The sequence below is a fragment of the Eptesicus fuscus genome, chromosome 20 (genome assembly GCF_027574615.1).
Source record: "Eptesicus fuscus isolate TK198812 chromosome 20, DD_ASM_mEF_20220401, whole genome shotgun sequence".
NCBI classification, from domain to species: domain Eukaryota; kingdom Metazoa; phylum Chordata; class Mammalia; order Chiroptera; family Vespertilionidae; genus Eptesicus; species Eptesicus fuscus.
Genome location: NC_072492.1, coordinates 43,245,906 through 43,263,746, shown reverse-complemented (window position 1 = coordinate 43,263,746; position 17,841 = coordinate 43,245,906). Strand labels below are relative to the sequence as shown.

At 55.8% G+C, this 17,841-nt stretch overlaps 1 protein-coding gene across 2 annotated transcripts; it reads right to left on the bottom strand.

Moving 5' to 3' along the window:
• Positions 1-1,605: 1,605 nt before the first annotated feature.
• RAPGEFL1 (Rap guanine nucleotide exchange factor like 1) lies at positions 1,606-15,927 on the bottom strand. 2 transcript variants are annotated; one of them, XM_008144821.3, is made up of 15 exons: positions 15,033-15,927; positions 12,202-12,280; positions 11,173-11,308; positions 10,882-10,979; positions 8,353-8,465; positions 7,932-8,099; positions 6,893-6,990; positions 6,656-6,778; positions 5,710-5,888; positions 5,484-5,574; positions 4,965-5,015; positions 4,539-4,626; positions 4,300-4,364; positions 3,875-3,929; positions 1,606-3,608 (listed from the first exon to the last, which is right to left on the bottom strand). In XM_008144821.3, exons 1-15 carry the CDS (start codon positions 15,553-15,555, stop codon positions 3,484-3,486), a joined length of 1,992 nt encoding a protein of 663 aa, XP_008143043.1. In that variant the 5' UTR covers positions 15,556-15,927; the 3' UTR covers positions 1,606-3,483. The 2 variants fall into 2 exon arrangements, with proteins under 2 accessions (XP_008143043.1, XP_054565255.1); XM_054709280.1 differs by lacking the exons at positions 11,173-11,308; positions 12,202-12,280 and having other exon boundaries at positions 8,353-8,497.
• Positions 15,928-17,841: the final 1,914 nt, after the last annotated feature.

Below are 17,841 nucleotides of genomic sequence, written 5' to 3'. Positions count from 1 at the left end.
GTGTCAGCCCTCAGACTGAAGGGTCTCAGGTTCAATTCTGGTCAAGGGCACATACCTCAGTTGCAGGCTGGATCCCCAGCCCCAGTCGATTCCCAGCCCTGGTCAGACACATGTGGGAGGCAACCAATCCATGTGTCTCTCTCACATCGATGCTTCTCTCGCTCTCTCTGTCTCTCCCCTTCCCTTCCACTCTCTCTAAATATATATATCTCACAACTGGCTTGTCCATTCAACCATTCACCTGTTGAAGGACACTTTTTTCCCCCCAATTTCTTTATCATGAATAAAACCACTCTGATCATTGGTGTACATGTCTTTTGGCGGACAGAAGCACTAATTTCTCTTGGATACACACTAGGTCAGAGTTGAGATGCATTTCGTTTCAGCAGATACTGCCAGACAATTTTCTAAAGAGGTTGTGCCACTTTGAATCCCACCAGCAATGTCCGAAAGTCCCAGCTGCTCCACATCTTCACTGACACTTGGCAGGCTTCTCTTTTTCATTTTGGCCATAATGATCTGATTTAGGTTTTTAAAAGAGCACCCTGGCTGAAGCGTGGAGAACTAACTGGTGGGGTTAGGGGAGGAGTGAGAGAGAAAGCTGAGAGGGCAGTAAGAGGCTAGTGTAGTCGTCCTGGGAAGCCATGAAGGTGGTTTGGACTAGGTGGTAATGGAGAAGTCATCGTCATGGTAATAGCGGACCAATCTGGGATATACTAGTATTCTGGGACTCATGGGACTGGCCGATGAGGTGAACAAGGTATGAGAGAAAGAGCCATTCAGGGTGAGTCCTATATTCTTTCTTGCCTGGAGAACCTGGGTGGCTGAGAGGAGCATTTTCTGACATCCAGAAGATCAAGAAAATAACATGTAGGATGAGGGAAGGTCAAGGGCTCCAGCACAGCTGTTTACATATACAGTATCTCCTGGAGCGTAGGTTCTAGCTGCTCGTGCCTTAACATAACTGGCAAATACTGGTTGTGTGAATGGTGCATGCTGTCTGCAGGGGACAGGTCTGGGTTAGAGGCCCAGGCCTGCCCTCTCGCTCGCCCTGTAACATGGACCTCAGGTTAGGACTGCCCCGCCTCCACCTTCCTCCTTACAGTGTTAGAATGCAACAGGATCCGGTAGCTATGGCGCCTGGACCATGGAAGAACTAAAACCTTCCCTCTTCCAAGTGCCGGGCACAATGTGACATGTCTTAGGGGTTTGGCATCTTTTCCTCCCATCCACATTTTCATTCATCCTCACTGAGGATATTTTTCCATTGATTTTTAGAGAGAGTGGGAGGGAAGGGGGAGAGACAGAGAGAGGAACATTGATGTGAGAGAGACACATCGATTGGTTGCCTCCTGCACCTGCCCTGACCTGGGCAGGGGCTCGAGCCTGCAACCAAGGTACGTGCCCTTGACTGGAACTGAACCCAGGACCTGTTAGTCCATGGGCCAAAGCTCCTCTATCCACTGAGCCAAACCGGCTAGGGCTCTCATCCACATTTTCAAAGTCATTCCAGAACCTTCTTGCTGCGGGGCCCAGCACACTGAGAGGCGGTCCCCTCTTGCCGCCCTCGGCCTCAAAGAAACAGAATGGAGAACAGCAGGAGGGTTGATTCATAAGACTTTATCAGCTTATTTCCCACCCAGCAGTTGCCGCAATGCCAACTGAGCCTGTACAGAACACACGGTTCACTCTGTTAAAGCTGTGGGCAGGGGGAGAGGTCTGGAGGCCCCGGGGAAGCAGCAGGGCAGGCGTCAAGGCTAGGGGAGGGCAGCAGCCAAGACTGGACCAGTGGGCCCAGTGGTGGAGGAGGGTGTGGGAGCTGGAGTGAGAAGGCTGCTGAGAGGGGTGGGGAGGGAGGACGGCTACAGGGAGAAGAGGGTGCATCTGCAGCTGCAGGGAGGAGGCAGGGAGCAGGAGGAGGGCCTTGGTCACTGTCTTTGAGGGACGGAGGGGGTGAGACGCGGGGGCTGCATCAGCGGCGGTGGGGGCGGGAATCCATAGACATTTTTTGCCGCAGGAACGAGACAGGCCACTGTATAAAAGGGACTGTACAACATAACCTATGATACACTGTTTACATATAATACAAGGCTCTTTCCCTCTTTTGAGTTTTAAAAAATAAAATTACAATTCCAGAGCTTTGGGTAAAAAATATGTACATCCTCAGAGCAGGAACAGCAGCTGCGTCTGCTGCTGCTGCCTCTTCAGAAGGGAAAGACGTGGTGCCAGAAAGGAGGGTGAGGCTGCGCCTGGAAACCTCACCCAGTAGCTGCCAGGAGCCCCTGCACCCCTCAGCCCGGGAGGCCCGTGATGGGAGAGGATGGGGAGACAGGGGCGATAAAGGCGTCGCTAGAGTCCAGTCTGCCTTTATAGTCTCCGCCGTTCCCTCCCCCCACTTTGGGGGTCTGCCTGCCCCCAGGGACAGGGATCCACCCCACCCCAGCTTGAGGGGGAGGACCAAGAGGGAGTCAAGACCGGGAAAAGGACAGATCATGTTCTTAGCGTCAGACACAGAGCCAGAAGGGGGATGACGACTCCCTCCTTAGCAGTGGGATACCCCAGAAGCAGGGGTGTGGGCAGCAGGTACCCCTAACTCCTGATATCACCTCGCCACATCCCACTGGAACGCAGAAGGCGGGTCCTATAGGCAGCTTAGGCCTGTGTTTCCCTGAGCATCTTTTATCCTCTCCGTGGAGCCCACCCGGGGACCTTCAGGAGGCCTGACTGGGGGGTTCCCGAGGGCGGGCGGGTAACCCCTCCCACCTGCCGCTGCTCGCTGTCCTCACCAGCAGCTTTGCCCACAAGCCTGGGGGTGCAGGGCGGCAGGAGTAACTGAGCAGGGAGTGTGGGCGTGGGGAAAGCACCCACAGGGCGCTGACCCAGGGGCAGAGTAGACAAGGGTAGCACCAAACAGAAGGACCTTCCCCCCCAGCACACACAACGCCCTGCCTCAATGACCAGGCGCACTTCTGCTCCTTGAAGGGGGGCACATGTACACGCACGCCCACACACACACACAGACACGAGGGCAATATAATATTCAGAGGGGTGCAGCCAGGGGTCCCAGCCCTGACCAGGGAGAACCGGAACAGGGGGTGGAGAGGAAGGCTGCCAGGCCTCCCCCAATGGAGGACCAGAGGGTGGGCCACTTTCCTTCCTGCTGGGAAAGAGGAGGTGGGAAACTCTACTCGGGAATGGACCTCGATGGGAGGGGGCAGAGGAGAGAGCTCTGTGCCCCTTTTCCCTGGGAGGGCAGGGACCAGCAGAGTGTGGTTTGGGCTTGAAGGAACAAGGGGGAGAGGACCTCAGCAGGATAAACAGGCTTATGAGTCCCGGAGTAAGTCCATCCGACTCTTCCCCTTCCCGTGGGGCCGGAAGTTGCTCCAGGGGAAAGATGTCGGAGGTGGGTTGGGACATGGTGCAAAGTGCTTGAGTGTCAGGTGCCCGAGGACCCTGCGGGGGGGCTGACTACAATGTCTGTTCTCACTGACTATTCGCCTCCAGCTTGTAGGAAAGCTCGAAGAGGAGGTTCTGGTTGTCGATGACCTGGAACTGGCGCACGTAGGCCTTGGTCTGCAGGTGATGCGGGGATGCCTCCATATCCAGGCCTGAGTGTAAGGAGAGAGCTCATTAGGCTGCTAGACTCTCTTCTTCCTCTACACACACACACACACACACACACACACACACACACACACTCACTGGCCAGAGGACAAGGGTGCAGGCTGGGATGGGTGTTGAGCAGGAGGGCCCCTGGGGAGGCCAAGGAGAGCATGGAGAACTGACGAATTTAAGGAAATAAACATTTCTCCCCAGAACCCTTCCGCTCAGTAAAAACTCGCCCTGTAACGCTCTCCGAACCCTGGGTACTCACACAGAGGCCGGCTCCGGTATTTGCGGACTGTCCTCACTTTTTCAGCCACTGAATGCTGGAGGATGACGAGGAATGAGCCCCAAGAAGGTCAGATAAAGATGCTCCCCCCCCCCCCCGTAACGCTCCCCTTCCTCTGAGCTCCACTTCTGTTGGTTTTGCTCCCTCCAGTCCCCAATTCTGGAGGGTCCCGAAGCACCAAAGAAGTAGGTGTCACAGGGTGCCAGATGAGGGGGAGGTAGAGTTGCCCCTCCCTCTGAGCTGCCTGTCAGCTTTGCCACCCCACCCGTGGGCGGGTTGCCACAGCGATGCCACCAGGAAGATAGTCGGGAGTCTGTCAGGCAAGCTGGGCACCATGGAGAAAGGCTGCTGTCTGTAGGGGGGGTGCCAAGAGAGGGGGAGGGGCTGGGGTTGGCAGTGCCACCTACCAGTTTCTCGATATTCACCAAACCATCCACCAGGGTCTTACTCCCCTCATGCAGGAAAGTCAGGTCTAGGGGATGGAGAGAGAAACAAGTGAGTAAGAGGAGGCCCTTCCCCTTCCCTGGAATCCACTCAATCTTGGGGGGCTCCTCTCCTCTGGGCACTCAGCTGGAAGGGGGTTGGGAGGCAGAACTGGGGCCTGGAGCATGTGGACAGAGGAGCATAATTTGGGAACAACTCTCACCTTTGAGGATCAGAGGCACAAAAGGAATCACAGGAGGTTTCATCTTGGAGATCACGTCTCGGTAGCTTTTGTGGTTCCTGCAGGGGTCCTGGCATTGCGTGGAAGAGGGATAAAGGGACAGATAGGCCCAGGGTACCCCAAAGGCACCCCCCATTTCCTCCCTCATCCCCCTGCCCTCGCAGGTATGGGTGTGAAGGGGGGGTGTTGCTGGGGGATGCTGGGGAAGTTCTCCAATCAGGTAGGGGTGTGCTAGGGAAGTCTTTTCCGGGGAAAATAGGGGAGCAATCCTCCGGCATGGTGGGAAGAGAAGGGGGATCCTAGGCACTAAAAACCTTGAAAGGGAAGCTTGAGGAAGAAAGTTTATGGGAGCAGAGAGTCTCTGGGGTACAAGTCCAAGGGCAGATAAGAGAGCCAAACCCCACTCACCGTCAGGTTCTCAAATTTGCGGAACAAGTTCTTGAATTTCCCTGGCAGCTTCTGCAGAGATTTGAAGGAAGAAGGAGCGTCAGAGTGGAGCTCCTTGAGTTTCATGGGCGCTTCTGACATCCCCAGGGGTTAGAGGGGAAAGGGCCTGCGTGTCTTGCAGGGGCTGGGAAGCCGGTGGGTGGGCAAGTGGAGTCCTCCTTGGCTGGAAGCAGCCCAGAGAAATGAATTATTCTGGGGAGACTGAGGCCTCTGCCATGCCCCAGGGCACCTCACTGAGGCTGGCTACAACCGGACAGCCACGTGTGCCACCTGGCCTGGGCTGCCTGCCCTCCCACTCAGGCGGCCTCCCTTCCTCATCTGCACCAGGACAGGGTCCATTAGCCAGTGCACCCCAGGGCTGTGTGGGCGCCTCCTTCCCAGGGAGGTGAGCCCAGGTGTCAAGACAGGCTGGCGGCCAAGATCCCCAGGTGGGCCAATGCAGGGGGGAGGGGAGGGGAAGGGGGGGAGAGGTCGCATTACCTCCCAGGTGAGCCGCAGGCGGCTGACAGCGGCGTTGTCCAGCCCCATGACCACGGCGTAGAAGGAGAGCAGGTCCTGGTTCTGCTTGCAGCTTCGGGGTTGGGAGGCGGGGTCAGCGGGCGGTCAGGAGGCCCTGGCACCGCCCCTCCCATCCCCAACCCCAGGCCTCCGTGCTAGCTCCCCCGCCCCTCCCCCCCCCCCCCCCCCCCCCCCCCGCTGCACTCACATGGCCGCGATCTTGATGAACTTCTTGAGCAGCTGCACGCGCTTGCCCTGGGCCTCGCAGAGCAGCACCTCGGTGGCCACCCAGTGGGTGACCTCGCTGCAGCGCTGCAGGAGCAGCTCCAGGTTGGCCGTCTCCCGCCGGCCGCGCTCCCCGTGGAACACGTAGTCCACGAACTCCAGCTGCACCCACGGCGGCGGCAGAGGGGCGGCCGGGGCGCGGGGCGTGTGGGTGGGAAGATGGCAGGGCAGGCGGCGAGGAAGGAGAGGCAGGAGGGTTGGGGCGGGAGGGGTAGAAAATAGAAAAGACGGGGACAGGACAGGATGCAGCAGAGATGGGGGGGAACAGCCAACATGAATAATACTGGACCATCTATTGAGCACGTGCTAGGTGCCAGGCACTTAACCCATGTAACAGACATCATTATGCTGCCTTGTTTTATTTCTTTAAGAGTAACTACTCAGCCGACACCGGTTTGGCTCAGTGGATAGAGCAACGGTCTGCAGACTGAAGGGTCCCGGGTTCGATTCCGGTCAAGGGCATGTACATTGGTTGCGGGCACATCCCCGGCAGGGAGTGTGCAGGAGGCAGCTGGTCGATGTTTCTCTCATCGATGTTTCTAGCTCTCTATCCCTCTCCCTTCCTCTCTGTGAAAAATCAATAAAATATATTTTTTAAAAAAAGAAGAGTAAATACTCAAAAAATACTGATAAACCACGGTTCAGGTTGTGGGTAAGCCGCGCTTGGGCCCTGAGCCACCCTGCTAGGGGGTCTCTCTCTTTGCTGTTTCCTCCGATGAGGGGGACAAAGGCTTGGAGAGGTTCTGGTGGTGCACTGCCCCCAGGACGTGCTGCAAGTCGGTGTCTAACCGGGGTTTCTCACTCCAGGCCCCCACACTTGGCACGTTCCTCCCTCCCGGCCCCTCGCCCAGCCCCAGCCCCAGGCCCACCTCGTGCACACAGCGGAACAGCTCCCAGTGGAAGGCCGTCAGGTGGTTGGCCACATCCTCAGGCTCCACTCGGTGGATCTCGGTGTCTCCAGGGGAGACCTGGATTTCCTCGGGGAGGGGCACCTGGTGGCAGGCAGGGGGACAGGGCTGGGCTCCCCTCTGGGCACGTGAGGTTCTGCTCCCAGCCCCTCCCAGCCATCGCTCCCCGCCAAGGCCTTGGGAAGAAGGCATTCTCACCAGCGCCTCGTAGCTGTCCCGGGTGCAGGCAAACAGGTGGCTGTTGATGCCCAGCGTGGTGAAGACACAGTCTTCCGTCGGCTGGAGAAGGACTTTCTCTGAGGAAATACGAGCTGCTCGGCCTCAGGCCCGGCCCCCGGCCCCCTCACACCTCCCAGCCACTGTCGCCATCCCACCCAGAAACTCCTCGCCCTGCGTGGACACGTTCTAGACCCGTGGTCGGCGAACTGCGGCTCGCGAGCCGCATGCGGCCCTTTGGCCCCTTGAGTGTGGCTCTTACACAAAATACCACGGCCTGGGCAAGTCTGTTTTGAAGAAGGGGCGTTAGAAGAAGTTTAAGTGTAAAAAATTTGGCTCTCAAAGGAAATTTCAATCGTTGTACTGTTGATATTTGGCTCTGTTGACTAATGAGTTTGCCGACCACTGTTCTAGACTAATGGGACTTGTATTATCACCAGTTGATGGTATACATTTCTGACATTTTTCAAAGAATGACTTCTTTTGCATTGATAACCTCTTTTTTTGTTCCCAGTGTTCTATCACAGCTCCTCTCTCATGCTTTCGTCCCTGTGACACTGGGAAAGCCGGAATTTTTTTCCTGTCTTAGAGGGAAATACATTGATTACATTGCAGGCTTTTTGCACGCCCACAAGGATTGCAGGCGCGCCCTGCATCTTTAGACTCAAAAACAAAGCATCCTTAGGTACTCAAAGAGATTAAAGGACGAGATCCCAAGACGAGTAAGGCAGGCACCCAGATCAGCATCCAAGTGTCCTGGACCAGTGCTCCCCAAATTTAAATGTGCATGGAATAACAGCCTGGGGATCTTGTTAAAATGCACATCCTGATTCAGCAGGTCTGGAATTGGGGTCTGAAATATTGCATTTTTAATAAGCTCCCAGGAGATGCTCATGCGGCTGGTCCCAGCACCACAGTTTGAGCAGCTAGGATCTAGAAGTCAGTTTCTACCCGCCCCAGGCAGGGGGCTTGTGAGTGTCTCCTCTCCTGGGGTCCCAGCGGGGTTCCTCCTGACCCTCACCTCCTGAAGAGGCCACAGCTACCAGGATGAGGGACTCCTCACGCCCCGCAGGCTCCTCTGAGTACTGCAGTTTCTCCGTCACAGAGCCCAGAATGTCCTGCACAGATGCCGAGAGGCGGCTGCGTATGGTCACGTAAGAGTGGTCAGGCATGTAGACGCGGCAGAAGACTGGGCAGAGACAGGAAGGTGGCTTTCATCAGAGGGCAGAATGGCAGCACGGGCCTTGTCCCCTCCGGGACCCCGGTGTTCCCCACTCCATCCCACCCCTAACCCTAAATTGGTTGGCCTCTGAAAAAGATGCTGTAAAAGGGACAGGTTCTACTACACAGGGAGACTCCGTGGAGGGTGACCAAGACCCAAGACCCCATTGGGCCCCCTAAGCCACTCAGGAAGCCCCGCCCCTCCTAATGCCCCCACTCACTCTCATCAGAGCCCCGGAAGGCCACTCGGGTCTGCAGACAGGAGTCTATCCGGCGGAAGTGGCGGAAGAGTGGCTTCACCTGCTTGTTGGGCGGCTGGCTCTCCTCTGGGATCCTGGCATGGACACAGCTGGGCATCAGGAAGCCCTGCCAGGCATATGGAGCACCAGGCAGGCAACATCAAACAGGGATATCAGAACTGGGTCAAGGATGCACTGGCATCAGGTTCAGAGAGTGGTAGAGGGTGTCAGAAGTGAGGACAATGGCCAGCAGGGGACAACTGTCCGAGTGACCCAAATCAAATGCCACCTCTTCCATGAATTCTTGTCTGATCCACCCCACCCACCAGGAAAGGTCATTTTTTAATGCTGCTTTTTTTTTTGTTTTTTTTTGCTATAGGACAATGGGCTAACTTTTGTTTATGTTTGCATCTTATCTCTTCTACAAGATTGAGAGCTTTTGAGAGCTGGGATTCATTCTTACTGGTTTTGTTTTCCATCGTCCAGGCCTACAACATTGCTTTGGCACATGGTAGGTGTAGGTAACCAGCTGTTTGCTGAATTTTGCCAACAAGAACTTCACACTCTGGGCAGGGAAACCGATGTGCATACAGCTACTTCTAACACAAAGGCAGGTGCTAGGTGACATAACAAATATGCACGGAAAGTTATGTTGGTATAAGGGAGGGAGAAAGCTATTCCTAAAAGGGAAGGTCTGGGGAACTTTCATTGAGAAGATGGCATTTGACCTGGCCCTTGAAGGTCAACAGGAAGAGAAGGGGGTGGGAGGAGGTCCTTCTGGAACAGACCATCTAAATGACAGCAGGAAGTTGGGCAAGCACAAAAGTTTAGGGGATGGGATGTATAGGGAGTGTGGTGGGCACAGGGCTATGTAGGAGTTGAGATGAGAAGGATTAGCAGGAGACAGGCAGGGAAGGGTGTTGAATTCTGTGCTAGGATATTGCAACTTTTCTTGTCTTATAGGCAATAGAGAGCCATGATGTTTTTGGAAGGGGAACATGATGTCAAGTTGGAAAGATCTCTCTCTCTCTCTCTCTCTCTCTCTCTGGTGTCACTATAAGAAGGGAGAGACAGACACAAGACCATAAGCTGAAGCCTGGCCGGCATTAGCTCAGTGGTTGAGCGTCCACCTATGAACCGGGAGGTCACGGTTTGATTCCCAGTCAGGGCACATGCCCAGGTTGCAGGCTCGATCCCCATGGTGGGGTGTACAGGAGGCAGCCAATCAATGATTCTCTATCATCATTGATGTTTTTATTTTTCTATCCCTCTCCTTTAAGCTCTGAAATCAATAAAAATATATATTTTTTAAATAGACCATAAACTGAAGCCCTGGATTGAAGGCTGTGGCAATAATCCAGATGAGAGGTAATGAGGCCTAAATAAGGGTTGTGGTGGTGGGGATCGAGGGGAGAGAAACGGAAAAGGCTGAAGGTATGGATGGATAGATGGACAGACGGATGGGTGGATGGAAGGATGGATGGATGCAGTGGTATCCTAAAGCCAGTTCACATTGCCTCGTGAAAGCAGATTGCTAAATCTTGCCCACTGGTTTTAAAATAAGGCTATTTTTAAAAAGTGTGTGAACCCTGGCCGGATAGCTCAGTTGGTTAGACTGAGCATTGTGCCAATACGCCAAGGTTGCAGGTTTGATCCCCAGTCAGGGCACATATAAGAAGCAACAAATGAATGCATAAATAAGTGGAACAACAAATGGATGTTTCTCTCTCAAAAAAAAATTTTTTTTTAATTACAGTGTGTGTGTATGAGTTTCTAATCCTACAACCAAATTATTACCAAAAAAAAAGTAGTCTCCTAATTGTTTCACTACGTTTCACTATCATCTATGCTCTTCCGGTTATTTACATCGGTGGTATTTGTATGGTGAGAATACTATACAATGGCCTCTGCATCTCTTCCCAGCTTCACAGTCAGTGATGTTATGTTGGTAGCTTGCAATCAGCCATGATGAGAGAATTTATACTCTGAAAATCAGCAAAAGCTACAAAATCAGGTTGTTGTTTTTTTTTCCCCCCTGAAGTACTGGTTGTTAAATATTCACTAGTATGCCATTGGAATGCGGGGGGGGGGGGGGGGGGAGAATATGACTGGAGCCCTGCTGAGTGTGATTCAGTTTGTTGGAGTGTCATCCCATATACCAAAAGGCTGCAGGTTCGATTCCCAGTCAGGGCACGTATCCAGGTTTCGGGTTCCATCCCCAGTCGGGGTGCATGCAGGAGGCAGTCAATGGATGTTTCTCTCTCACATGGCTGTTTCATGTGTGTGTCTCTCTCTCCCTCCCTCCCTCCTCCTCCCTTCTTCTCTCTGTGAAGTCAGTAAGAACGTATCCTCGGGTGAGAGGAAAACTGACTGGAGATAGTCTGTGCTACTCTCCAGTAAGAGAAAGGGACTGAAAGAAGGCCGTATTGGAGCCAGAAGGCCAGTGGCAGCCCCTGTAAGAGGAACGTGGGGATTTCTCTGCTGTCCCCTCCCCCAACCCATTCCCCTCACTTTAGCTCCACTGTTTCCACAAGCTGGTGCAGCCTCAGTGTGTCCTCGCGGAGGTCCTGGTAAAGGGACTCGTCCTTCATAATCAGCAGGTACAGATCCTGGGGAGAGGAGAGAAGGGAGGGCGTCACGCTCTGTAAGGTCTCCAGGCCTTCGAGCACAGGAGAACCATAGAAGCGAAGGCGCCCTGGCACCTTGTCCTTCCAATTCCCAGCTTGACGAGTATGGCTCCTTCAAAGGGGCCCCGTCCAGAGCTAATTGCCTGCTCACCCGCCCTTTCCCCCCCGGGCCCACCTTGATGATGCGGCCGGCCCCCTCTTCCTCCTGCAGCAGCCCCTGGTAGGTGTCCAAGAAATGAAGGAGCATGGCTAGACAGGCCTGCTTCTGGCCCAGTCCCTCGGGGCCCTCCCTGCCTCCTGCCAAAACAAAGCTGACCCCCACGTTAAGGAAAAACCCCGGGCAGGCGGACCTGAGGATAGTGGGAAGGGAGACGGGAGGCTAAACCACCCCAAATGTTCTCTAGGTTTGGGGCCAGGGAGAAAGGAGATCCAGGGGTCCCTGGAACCAAGACACCCCCTCATGCCCCAGCCCAGAGAAGATAGGAATGGCACCCACTTGGCCACACCCACCTCTGAATTTCACTTGAGGATACCCTGTCTGGACCAACCCAACCTCCACCAGCCCACGCCCGGAGCGCACAGCGGGCTCATAAAGGTCACGGTGCTCACCACAAACCTGACCACACCTGTAAGTAAGGCCTGGTGTTTCTAAGAGAGCCTATGATATTCTACCCAGCGGCCTGACATTTGCAATTAGGTCCTAAAATAACTCTGTGAGAAGCCCTATGCTTACAGGAGACCCTATGAAGAGCCCAGCCAGTGGCTCGTCTCTAGTAGACCCTACAGACGCACAACCAGGACTGATGTTTACATCGGACCCTGTAATAACTCACTGGGCAACCAGATGTTTAGAGCAACAATTCAGCGAGGAGAGAGGCACTCTTAATAGAATAATAACACCTTACATTTGTGCAGGGCTTTGCAATCTCCAAAGCACTCCCACATCTGTGATCAGATCTATCTCCACAGCAGCCCCGGCAGGTAGGCAGAGCAGATGCTATTTACCCCCATTTTAGAGAAGAGGAAACTGAGGCCCTGGGAGGTTAGGTGATCTGCGCAAGGTCACACAGCTGGTGGAGAGAAAAACCAGGGCTCAAACCCAAGTGTGTTTTGTAAGGGAGAGCCTAGGAACTGACATCACACATGGGCTGGTGGGCGTGGCTCCCTCCTGATCTTCCCTTTTGCAAGCTCCACAAAAGGATATTACTGGTGCAGCTCCTGCAGAAATTTCTCCGTGGGGAGGAAGAGAGAATGGGTGAGGACGATGTCATCCAGCAGGATATCTGTAGAGATCAATCGGCACCACTGATGTCAGAAGGGCACTTCCAGGATCCAAATGGACACTCCCCACCCCACTCTCTTGCCTCCAAGGGCGAGTTCTCCTTAGCCAGACTGGAGCCCCAGCCACCTGCCCCATCATGCTCTACACACACACACACACACACACAAACACACACACACACACGTGTGTGTGAAGGTTCTGGCCAGCCGCTGCAGGGGTGGGGTTGGCAGCTGCCATGGCAGCTGGAGGGAAGGAGGGGGCACCCTTTGATGGCCACGCCCACTTCTCTTCAGTGTGTATGGGAAGCTGGTCAGATAATACACCAAGCTTGAGATCAGCCCCCTGAAAAGAGTTCTTTAGAGAGAGACAACTTCCAAACACAGAGGTCAGGGTCAGCAGGGTGTGTGTGTGTGTGTGTCCCTCCTCTCCTCCCCACTCCCTACCTAACAGCTTTGAGTTCCAACGAGGCAGGTGAGAACCAGCCCGATTAAAAGGGAGATGGAGCAACTGCCATTGCTTTGATCCTAAAGCCTTTAAAGAGAAAAACCCTGTGTCCTCTCCACGCTCAGAGATCGTTGGGTTAATGATGGAAAGGTGGAGGGGAGTGGCTCCTCCCAACACGTCTTTCCCCTCCACACCCCCATCTGGGCCTGGCTCAGCCAGTCAGCCAGGTACAAGGTCGCCCTGACTTGCATCCAGCCCTGGGGTGGGGCAGGGCAGCCTGGCACACACAAACAGGCTGGGCGCAGGGAGGGAGCCAGGTGTCCTTACCCGGACAGGTTAGGGCCAGGTCCCCAGGTACTGCCTCAAGACAAAACCAAGGCTTCTGGCCTCCAATTCTAGCCAGGAAGGCGGAGGAGGAGTACCAACACGGGATCCTTTACTTCGACTCTTCCACTTCACAAAGGAGAAGAAACTGAGGCCCGGGGCTGGGAGGGACTTGCCTGGAGCTGGGCTTAAGAACCCACAGTCCTGAATCTTTGATCTCTTCTCAATATGCCTGAGGCAGACTGTCTGGGTAGAACCAGTGGTCAAATGGGGCTGCTTAGACTTTCGAGAGACTGGCTAGTTTGGGGTACTGTCTGTAACTCCTCTCCTCCCACACACCCTGGGAGGGAACCGAGAGAGCGTAAGAACATTGGGTGTATTGGAGAAGATCAGAGTGGCAGGTTAAACTGATTCTCATTCATTCTGGGACTGGTTTGGGGTTGTTCCCCAAACCAGTTACTCTGGGAATTGAGCCTGCCAGGCCAGATAATGCAGGTGACAGTCAATTCAGGAGTCCTTCTCCAGGAAAGACTGGGCAGAGTCTGTGGCAGCCAGGCACCAGAAAAACAGTTTCTCCCTTGACCTCTCTGCCCAGCTACCCTGCTATGTTCTTAAAGAGAGTTAATAGCTCCCCCAACTCCGATGTCCAGCTCCAGGGATGAGGGACCAGGACTAGAGATGCCTAACGTCCTTCCTATACTCCTTATCCCACTGGTGAACGAAACCAGAGCAAAGGAAGAAGAGCACAGGGCAGAATGGGGGAGATGCTGCTTGTGGGGGCTCCAGTTTGGCGTCTGTCTCCTCCAAGGCAGGCTCCGGTCCAATGCACAGCCTCCCCAGGGAATGTGTCATAGAGACACAGGGTGTGTAGCGTAGGCGGGAAGTTATGGTTAGAAGAGCTGTACGTGTTTGATATTTTTCTAATTAAATCCAAAAGGTGTCAGCTCCCCAGGGCAGCGACAGTCTGAGCTAAAGGAGAGGGCCCGGGTCTTGAGGAAAATCTAGGGGACTGGAGCCCTCTTCCACACCCCCAGGCTAGGGCTGCCTGCAGAGGTCTGAGAGCACAGTGGGAAACCCCCATCTTGACATTCTCAGCCAGGGTCCCCAATCCCCAGACCCTGCTGGGCTTAGTGAAATGCCAAGAGCTAGGCCTCAAGACCCACACGTCTTTTACCTTAGCAACTACCCAGCAATTCGGGGCCTCGGTTTCCTCAAAGTCCCCTTCGTAGGGGTGCTTAGTGGGGAGTGGTGCAATAGCATCATCATTTAGGGAATAAGCCTCTCAGGGTGTGGTTATTATTTTTTGAAAGAGGCGGTGTGCTGAGGCCTGCCAGGGGAAGGGTGGGGGTTGGAAAGGCCCAGACCCCCCCTAGTAGCCACAGGGCCCTGATGTCTGCCCAGTCACCCCTCCCCCAACAACATCTCTGAGTCAGCCCCCAACTGGAACACCTCCCTCCACTCCCCAGCGGCTAAGGGACAATGCATCCCTTTGCCAGAGCCCCAAACCCAGCTCAGGCCCTGTGCCTGTCTGGCACTGCCCCCTGGTTGGGCCAGCCCTCTGCTCGGGGCTTCTAAACCGAATGGGGGGACCCCTGGAAGGTCCTCCAGGCTTGGGCACCTCGGTGGGGGGAGGGGGGCACGGCTGCTCCGGGCAGCTTCCATCTTAGTGTGTCAGGCCCTAATTTTGGGCCCCAGAAGGAGGTAATCAACATCAGAGGCCCAAGAGTCTGTGGATACAACGTCCAGGGGAAAGGGAGGGCGGCTCAGGGGAAGACAGAGGTTCCGCTTCTTGGCCAGCTGTGGGGTGAGGCTGCTGCAGGGAGCAAGGTGGCCCTGCCACTCTGTTCCTCCGAGGAGCCCCTACCCCACTTCGGCCGACCACTCAGCCCCGCACCCCGGCTCCAGCAGAGCGCCACCCCCACGCTGCAAGGGCAAGGGCGAGGAACCAGGCGGCAGCCCCCTCCTCTGGGATGGAGACTCCTTACCTGAGGCGGCGCTGTCCCTGGTGGCCCCTCCGGCCAGCCGCTGCAGAACCCGGTTCAGAAGATGCTCCGGCCGCTCGGGGGCGCCCAGGGGGGCCCAGGGTGGGGAAGTCAGGGGCTCGCCCGGGGACAGTTCGTCGGAGGAGTACGAGGAAGGGGACCGCAGCGGCCCCCCTCCCCCGAGCGGCCCGGGCCCCGGCACCTCCTCTAACTGCAGCCAACAGGGTCCCCCGCTGCCGCCGAGCTCCTCCGTGACCCCCGCCGGCTCTCCACCTTCCTCCTCAGGGGGCGGCTCCAGCCCCGGCTCAGCGGGGGGCTCCCGGAGGAAAGCTGGGAGCAGCAGGCGAGATACGCTCTGACGCCGCTGCAGTGGCCGCGGTCCCCCGGCTGAACCGCCGCCCCCGCCAGGTCCCCCACCCCCGCCGGGCCCACCGCAGCTCCCCGGGCCTCCGCCGGGACCTCCCGCCACCGTTCGCCCCGCCAGCTGCGACGTCTGCTTCTTCAGAAATTTCTCCAGCGGCTTCATGCCCCCCCACCCGCCCCTCTTCTCGGGGCCGCCGGGGGACCCAGGTGTCCCGGGCGCGGGCGGGGGGGCGGGGACGCGATGCTCAGAGCCGGAGGGGCAGAGCGGAGGGCCGTGCCAGGCGCCGGACCGGGGGCCAGAGGTGCCCAAGGCTCGCTGGCCCGAGTCCAGTGGCCAGTGGCCCGGGGAGGTGCCAGAGGGAAGGGGTGCCCGTCGTTAGTGGCCTCCCATGCCGGCTGCAGCCGGCCCGCGGCCCGAAGGGTGGGTAGGATGCGGGGCCGGTGCCCCGGCTCTGCGCTCGTGGGCCGGGCTGCGGCGGCAGAGGCAGCGGGCGGAGCGCAAGGCTGAGAGGACGCGGCGGCGCTCCTGACCGCGGGGAAGGTGGAAGGACTGAGGCCGCGCCCCCTCCTCCAGTCCCCGCCCACGCCCCGCCCCCTCCCTTCCTGGGCCCGCCCCCTGGGCCGCGCGAGGCTTGAACTTGGGCGTTGGGGCTGGTCGTGGGGGCTCCGGGGGCCACCTGGGATTGTAAGGAGCTGAATGGGATTGGGTGGAGAGTTCAGAGAAGACGCAGAAATTAAGGGCAAAGTAAGAGTGATACACCAATGGAGAGGGATTCCTGGCTCCGGGGCTTACAGAGGAACCTAGTGTCATTTCAAAGAATCAGGGCAGGTCTGTGGCCTGCATGCCTTGACTCACCTACCTGGACTCAGGTGAGACCTACAAAGATTGTTGATTGGGTATCCATCACTCTCAACCCGGAGAGTTTACTCTGTTGACACACTGACAGAAATATGTGGTCTTTATCTCCCTTCTTGCAAGAAGGGCTGGGAAGGCCTTGGGTGGGTTGGCATTGGCCCTGGTGGCGGCACTCATCTAACCTTTCTGGCAGGGCACGATAGATGGTGAGGGCCTGGCCTGTGAAAGGCAGGTCCTGGCAGGCAGGTAGGAGCCAGGTGGGGAGCAGCAGGTTGTGGCAGGTCTAGTTGGGGTGAGAAGAGACAGTAGGCTGGGGGAGGAGACCAGGAAACACAAGGGCACCTAAGCCCAGCTGGCAGCAGAAAGCAGCAGGGCCGTGGAGATGGGTGACAAGCTCCAGCGCTGCCATCTGACATCATTAAGTACAGAGAGCTCCCCAGAGTTGACACAACCATGGAGTGGGGAAAGTGGTGCCAAATTTGCACTCCAAATAATCCTTATTCCTGATGCCTATGCCAGGAGCATTCTGTTCCTGAGGAGGAGGTGGGTAGAGAGACACGCTCAGTGTAAGCACATCGAGATTAAGGTAACAAGGTTGGGGAGTGGCACCAGGTTCCAGATGGGTCGAGGCGCCTTGGACAATGCCGCACCCACTTACTGTGTACCAACCAGGCAGGGACAGGAATGAAGGCTGGGAGTGGTGGTGGAACTGAACAGGGTGTGCACTACTGGCATATCGGGGTGTGCGCATATCTGGTCCTATGTATGCTAGAGCATGTGTTCACAGAAATGAGCTTGCATACCCATATGTTTGTGGATTTGGAAAGGGAACAGTAAATAGGAGAGAGCACAGTTTCGGCTAAGAAGCTGAAATAGAGATCCAAGTATTAGCTTCCTGGGCTCCCTTTATTAGGTACCCCAATATCCCTGGGGTTAAGAGGGGCAACTGGCTGGAGTGGCTCGGAGCTCTCCAGGCATTTTTATGAACCAAATAAGAAAAGGGGAGGGTTCCACTCCAGCACATGCCACAGTTACCAGATTAAGCTGGTTGCCTTGGTAACCTCCTCTCTGGGCAGGATTTGGGATTGTCGGTTAGGAAGGGGGAAGAACTGGCGAGTGTGGAGAGTGTGGGGGCTGAAAATAAAAGGGGCAGAGAGAATTCTAGAAACTGGAAGCTTTGGGAGCAGGACCCCAGGATCCCTCCAACTACTCAATGATACTAGGTAGAGAGTAAGTTCAAGACCTTAAATCAGGGAGGAAAGCCAGTCACGGTTCTCCTTGAACAGCAGTGGCACTTACCCCAACCCAACTGCACACTGGAATCCAGGGGAACTTTTCAAAAATACTGGGAGCCCTGGCTGGTTTGGCTCAGTGGATAAGAGTGTTGGCCTGCGGACTGAAGGGTCCTGGGTTCGATTCTGGTCAAGGGCATAAGCCCGGGTTGCAGGCTCAATCTCCACTAAGGGGTCAGCAGGCAGCAGCCGAACAATGATTCTCATTATTGATGTTTCTATCTCTCTCCCCCTCTCTGAAATCAATAAAAATATATTTAAAAAAAAATACTGAGAGGGAGCCAAGATTTGTGGTATTTTT

Bases quoted from the DNA above. Each gene is read 5' to 3' on its own strand.
- RAPGEFL1 (XM_008144821.3), bottom strand. From the start codon at position 15,555: ATGAAGCCGCTGGAGAAATTTCTGAAGAAGCAGACGTCGCAGCTGGCG. The intron at 8,100-8,352 runs GTGAGTGGGGGC...GTCTCTGCCCAG, and splicing joins CTTCCGGGGCTCTGATGAGA to TCTTCTGCCGCGTCTACATG. The intron at 3,930-4,299 runs GTAGGTGGCACT...GTCATCCTCCAG, and splicing joins TGGTGAATATCGAGAAACTG to CATTCAGTGGCTGAAAAAGT.